Here is a 6,000-nt window from a genome sequence, read left to right as displayed (position 1 = left end):
AAGCTTGGTATAACAATAATATTAATTATAAGCTAGTGCAGATTTAAGATGTCTTTGTTATACACAATAGCAATAGACAAATAAACTACACAACAACAACATAGAAATCATTATCAGACACACAACTTAAGAAAAATATTTACCTGATGGCAGATGATATTTGGATGATTTTGACCCTTTCTTTCCTATCTGTAGAATTAAATTCAATTTTGGTCGAAAAAAGGCTATCGAACTCAGAACAGGTGCCAAGGCGGCCGGAAGTTCCCCATCCTCAATCCTCATGAATACACACTTTCATTACCTTCTCGGATAATATAAAATCAAATCTGTACATTAGATACAATTTAACAAAAGTAATGAATAGAGATACAAGTTGTAGATGAGGTTTCATTACCAGTGAAGTTGAAGAAGAAAGTGCATAATCAAAACTGATATACCGAGAACCCCAAATGTACGCACATCCAGCACTCGAGCATATAATATTGAGAACGATATAGATTTCCATATGATGTTTCAGAAAATCAAAAGCCTGCATTGAAAAGCAAAATTGGGAGAGCCAAAACCGGAAGAAGCCTAATCTAAACAAAAGTATAGAGATATATTTTTGGAATGAAGCGGCTGATTTTTTATACCTAGGGTTACAAAAAGAGAATAAGGAGCTAGAATTAATGGATTGCCATGGAATTAAATCCAATCTAGCTAATCAATGAGTGCTGATTTTTCGGAATGGAGAAATGTTTAGGGATTTGACGTGTTTTAAAATTTCAATCACTAATTTGGTTTCCAAAAGTATTGGCGAAATTGGAGAAGAAACGGTCGAACAATAAGAACAATAGAAGATTTCCTAATTTCTTGCTGAATTTTTTGGATACTGTCGATTCGATTAGTCATAATATGTTTGACTTTAAGCGAAACTGTGGAATTTCAGTTTGAAGTTTTGAGCGGGAAAATTAGTTTGGGGAGGCCCTTAGCAATTGACACGTGTCAAAAATCTACTTATTTATTAGATTAGGATGCGTCGGGCCTGATTAAAAATTTAAAATCCCACCTAGACAGTAACAGTTTTATTAGGCCCATCACATAATAAGGTTACTCGCGGCGGAAGTCGGAATTGCTTCTCATCTTCATCACAAGCTACGCTATTCCGTCGTCTACAAATCTCTCCTATACTCGACGTTTTGGAACTTGTCCCCATTTCGCACTGGTATGTTAAACTCTCTTCTGCATTCATGCAATCACATCATTCTAGCCCTACCATATAATCACCAAAGTTTTAAATCGATGTGGTTAGCAAGACTACTTAAATTATTGCGTTAGTATTCAAGATTGTTACATTTCTACCTACATTCTAAATCACGATGGTTAATATTTTATGTAGTCTATGTGATTCAGGGCGATTTTTCTACAATATAACGACAATTTGCAAGCACTAGGGTTTACTAATATTATAGTCTTGGATTTATCATTTACGTATGATTTTGTTGGTTTGTACATGCTAAAGTTAGGATGACATCGCCATCAAAACAACAAGAACCAGATGAGAGAAATTGGGCAGACATCCCATATGATGTAATGGCTAATATTCTACAAAGAGTTGATGCTTTTGACATACTTGAGAATGCCCAGAAAGTTTGCACAAGTTGGTGTAAAATCTACAAGGATCCTATGATGTGGAGAGTTATAGATTTTTCGGTTAATCATGCTAGAGTAGATCAACTACCACCACTAAGGGAGATGTGTAAGCATGCTGTTGATAGAAGCCAAGGCCAATTGGTTGATATCACAATCATGGGTTTTGCCGATAATGAGCTTCTCTAGTATGTTGCTGATAGGTACGTGTGTGAGCTTATTGTGCATTCAAGATTTTGTGTCTTAGGGGTTCCTATTTGATATGCCTCTTAAATGTGAATGGTAAGAGGTTGGGTCTGACTTAGTCACTTAGTCAGATAGTTGATACCACAATTAAAAACGTCTGATTCGATCCTATTGCCTTGATATGACTCTTACTAGTCTGATAAGCGGCTAAGTCTGATTTAATCCGACTAAGTCGTACATTGACTTAATCAGAGCTAGGTCTGACTTAACCAACAACTATCAAACAACTCCTGAATCAGTTTTATTACTTTAACAGATCAAGTCGGCTAAGGCATCTTGAAATCTCATATTGTTTCGAGGTTACATACTTAGTCAGATAGTTGATACCACAATTAAAAACGTCTGATTCGATCCTATTGCCTTGATATGATTCTTACTAGTCTGATAAGCGGCTAAGTCTGATTTAATCCGACTAAGTCGTACATTGACTTAATCAGAGCTAGGTCTGACTTAACCAACAACTATCAAACAACTCCTGAATCAGTTTTATTACTTTAACAGATCAAGTCGGCTAAGGCATCTTGAAATCTCATATTGTTTCGAGGTTACATATTTAAGTTGGAGTGACGCTTTGAAGAAATTACCGGTATTAGAGGAACTCAGTATCTACGTAACGCATATCTCGAAAGAAGCTATTGAAAGTGTTGGACGTTACTGTCCCATGCTAAAAACATTGAAACTAAACAATAACCCATTGAGAAGCCGTGAGTTCTCAAGGTTTCCTAATGAGAGAGCAATAGCCATTGGAGAAAACTTACGTGGGTTAAGGCACCTTGAGCTCATTGGAGACAAGATGACAAATGTTGGGTTGGAGGTGATTCTTGATGGATGTCGCCACCTTGAATCACTCGACTTGCGTGCATGCTCTTACATTGACTTGAGTGTGTGCTCTTACATTGATGTTGAGGGGGAACCGATTTGGAGAAAATGTTTGGAGAAGATTAAATGTGTAAAACGGCCCAAAGATTCTCTTAGTTTATGCATATATAAGAAATTTTTATACTACTACGATGGTTGTATAAAATCTTATGATATGTAAAACTTCCCAAATATTCTCTTTTAATTTGTCTTTTTGTTTATTAAAACTTAAATATTAGGTTTTTGTGTTTTCTCAGCTTCTTCCTGTTCCTACTACAAATTACCTTAAGATAAGTAACACCAAAAGATCCATGGAAAGAAGTGATTTCTTGTATAAAAATTTACAACAGCCAAGATTTTAGCTTCTATTTCGCGGGTTTTATTTTTCTAATCAATTTCTGTTGTGAATATCAAGCGTTAAGTACATAGCATCAACTCTTGGTTTGATGGAATAGGTTGTTAGCTTCTTGCTTCTCTTATGTATTTTAAGAAACAACTATTTTCTCACCAAATTAGTACCTTTGTAACCCAAAAAACTATTACCTTTGATTTTAAATGGTCCATAACCTTGGGTTTGTTTGTGTGTGTGTATTGTAAGTGTAAACTTTCAAATTTTGTGTTACCCCCCTTACCCTATGGCATGCTACATGGCAGTTTAGTCAACTAGCATAGTCTACAGGCGCATAACATCCACATGGATTTTCTAATAAAAACTAATTGTTTTAAATTTTAAAAATGGTTTATTGATTTTAAACCTATTATTCTTGTTTTTTGAAAATTAAGTCCAACTTGTATTTTTGTCCTTAGGCTATATTGACAAGCCTCGGTAAGTTAGGACTCGGCTAATATGAGATGTTCTCGACAAACACCGTGCCACAAACTCAGCAAGTGTGTATCGAGTCTATCTCCTCTCACCATTCCAATCTCTCTCTCTCTCTCTTCTACTTCTCTTCTTCCCCACTCTTCACCCCCCCCCTCTTCTTCCTCCTTTCTTCGTTGTTGAATTGATGTGGAGTTCGACACTTAAAGCATGACTCCCTTCAACCTTAAAGATCCACCACCGTCTACCACTCTACCTCATCCCACAACCACCACTATCCAATACAAAATTAAAGCTTAAATTCAAACATATCTTGAAGACCTAGAATCCAAACGTATCTTAAAAAAGAACGGAAGCAAACTTGATTACATAAATACCCCCTAATGAAAATACTCATGAAACCACTACCGTTCATCTTCTTTAACTTGTGCTAGTTCATCTTATTTAATATGTGATAGTTCATCTTTTTCATACTATCAACCTAAAACAACCTTTATGACGAAGAGCACAAAATAGAAAAGAGCATATCTTAAATCAATGGACCCTTGTGCACAAAAAGAAAATGAAGAAGGCATAAAGATGATAAAAAACAACTAGATGAAAAAACAAAGAAATAATTTGGGTTGTAGGTTTTAAAATTTCCATTTATTTCTTGAGATTAAGGTTGTGTTTGATGCCACAACTAGTTTATTTTTCGAGTTTTTTTAGGTTGTCATATCTGTCAAGTCAAAAAAAAAAAGCTTATAAGCTAGGTTTTAAAAAACCTACTTAGACAAGCTTTTCAAAAGCGTTTTTAAAAATTTTTCAAATATACCTTTAGTTATAAAAAAAACATATTTTCTAAATATTATTTTATATATTCAAGCTAATTTGTTAACTAATTTTAACAAATGTTATTTTTTATCTGTTAGTTTCTTACATAACAGCTAGCTTTTCAACTACCGACTAACTTTTTAGCTAACAACTAGTTTTTCAGTTGATATGCCAAACATAACCTAAATGGAAGGCAAAAGTTTAGTAAAACCTAAAAGAATAATATAAACTAAGAATTTAATTTTTAATACGCTTAAAATATAATTATATATTTGTAATTATTGTGTATATATTTCCCTTAATTATAGGGAATATCTTGCATTTACAATCGGCTTGGATTAATAAAAAGACAAACAATTATACAATTGTTTATTTATAGGGAAGATATCGATGCACAAAACACATCGAAATGGTTTATTGTGCTCATCTCACAAACCTTGTTGATCAACTAGCTAATGTCGGCAACCCGATTTAAGAAACGAAGATGGTGCTTCAATTAGTCTCTGGCTTCACCAAGGATGATTTTTGACACCATCGCTACTGTTATTAGTCTGACGATTGATTGTTATGAGAAGAAACAAGATGCAACAAAGTAAACGTACGTGCCCAACATGCTCTTACAACGCATCATGTGGAAAATATCATCCAAACTCCACAATCATCTCACTCTACCACCGGTAATGGTGGTAATGGGAAGCCTTGTGGCAGACGCTCCTCCTCTCCTCTCATTAGGGACAACAAGGCAGTCATGGACGAGTACGTGTCAGATCATCATCACCATCATAATTTGCATGTCGGCCTAGTTGGCGCTTGTGGGCCCGTGCATACCCTTCGGTAACTCCAATTCAACATGACGACATTATCAACACACGACGCAGCTTGCGTCCGACAACACCCAACAACAACAGTTATAGTCCGGCCATCAGGCGGATTTCACAACACACTAGCAAATCGGTGGGCAGTAAGTCGATGACCCCAACTGAACTTGAAGTTGCCTTCCACATGACTTTGTAGATGCAATCATGAGACAATTCCTAGTACATGGATACAAGCACTAAATCTCAGACTTCTTTTGTTTTAATAAAAGTAAATATATTCTTGTTGGTAAAGGTACTCATGTCCTAGTTAGTAGTCATGGCAACACTGTCACATCTTCGCTAAATTTCCATTTCCTCCAAAACCAAGTTTATCATGTACCTAATAATATCAAGAACCTTATAGTTGTTAGCTAATTTACCTGTGGCAACAATTTCTCTATTTAATTTGATCCCTTAGATTTTACTATGAAGGAACTGAACACAAGGAAAGACTTAAGTTATAAACAAACCAAACAAACATGGACAATGATTGTTTATGTTTATTTGTTAGATTTAATAGAACTAACAAATGAAAACGAACACATAAACAAACATTTTTTTTTTGTTGTTGTGTTTGTTCATTTAAAAAAATTACATGGTTCATGTTTGCTTGTGTTTGTTCATTAAGATGTTAAACGAACATAAACACACATAAATAGACGAATGCAAACGAGCATCAACAAACATAAATAAACATAAATAGCGTAATCATTCAAATTAATAACCATATATAAATAAAATAATTATACATAAATTGTAGAATGTAAAACGTCCAAA

The 6,000-nt window shown here is 34.7% G+C and overlaps 1 protein-coding gene across 1 annotated transcript; it reads left to right on the top strand.

The window, feature by feature from the left end:
* Nucleotides 1–1,506: 1,506 nt before the first annotated feature.
* On the top strand, nucleotides 1,507–3,095 carry LOC145030085 (putative F-box/LRR-repeat protein 23). Its single transcript, XM_078978511.1, has 3 exons — nucleotides 1,507–1,817; nucleotides 2,434–2,824; nucleotides 2,973–3,095. Exons 1-3 carry the CDS (start codon nucleotides 1,507–1,509, stop codon nucleotides 3,093–3,095), a joined length of 825 nt encoding a protein of 274 aa, XP_078834637.1.
* Nucleotides 3,096–6,000: the final 2,905 nt, after the last annotated feature.

Source organism: Lactuca saligna, chromosome 2, assembly GCF_052625555.1.
Source record: "Lactuca saligna cultivar CGN05327 chromosome 2, ASM5262555v1, whole genome shotgun sequence".
Taxonomy (NCBI): Eukaryota; Viridiplantae; Streptophyta; class Magnoliopsida; order Asterales; family Asteraceae; genus Lactuca; species Lactuca saligna.
The sequence above is the reverse complement of the archived record's forward strand: the minus strand, read 5'-3'. Positions and strand labels throughout refer to the sequence as shown.

Coding starts and splice junctions, on each gene's coding strand:
- LOC145030085 (XM_078978511.1), top strand. CDS start 1,507: ATGACATCGCCATCAAAACAACAAGAACCAGATGAGAGAAATTGGGCA. Junction 1,818..2,433: donor GCCGATAATGAGCTTCTCTA/GTATGTTGCTGA, acceptor TACATATTTAAG/TTGGAGTGACGCTTTGAAGA. Junction 2,825..2,972: donor GTTTGGAGAAGATTAAATGT/GTAAAACGGCCC, acceptor CTTAAATATTAG/GTTTTTGTGTTTTCTCAGCT.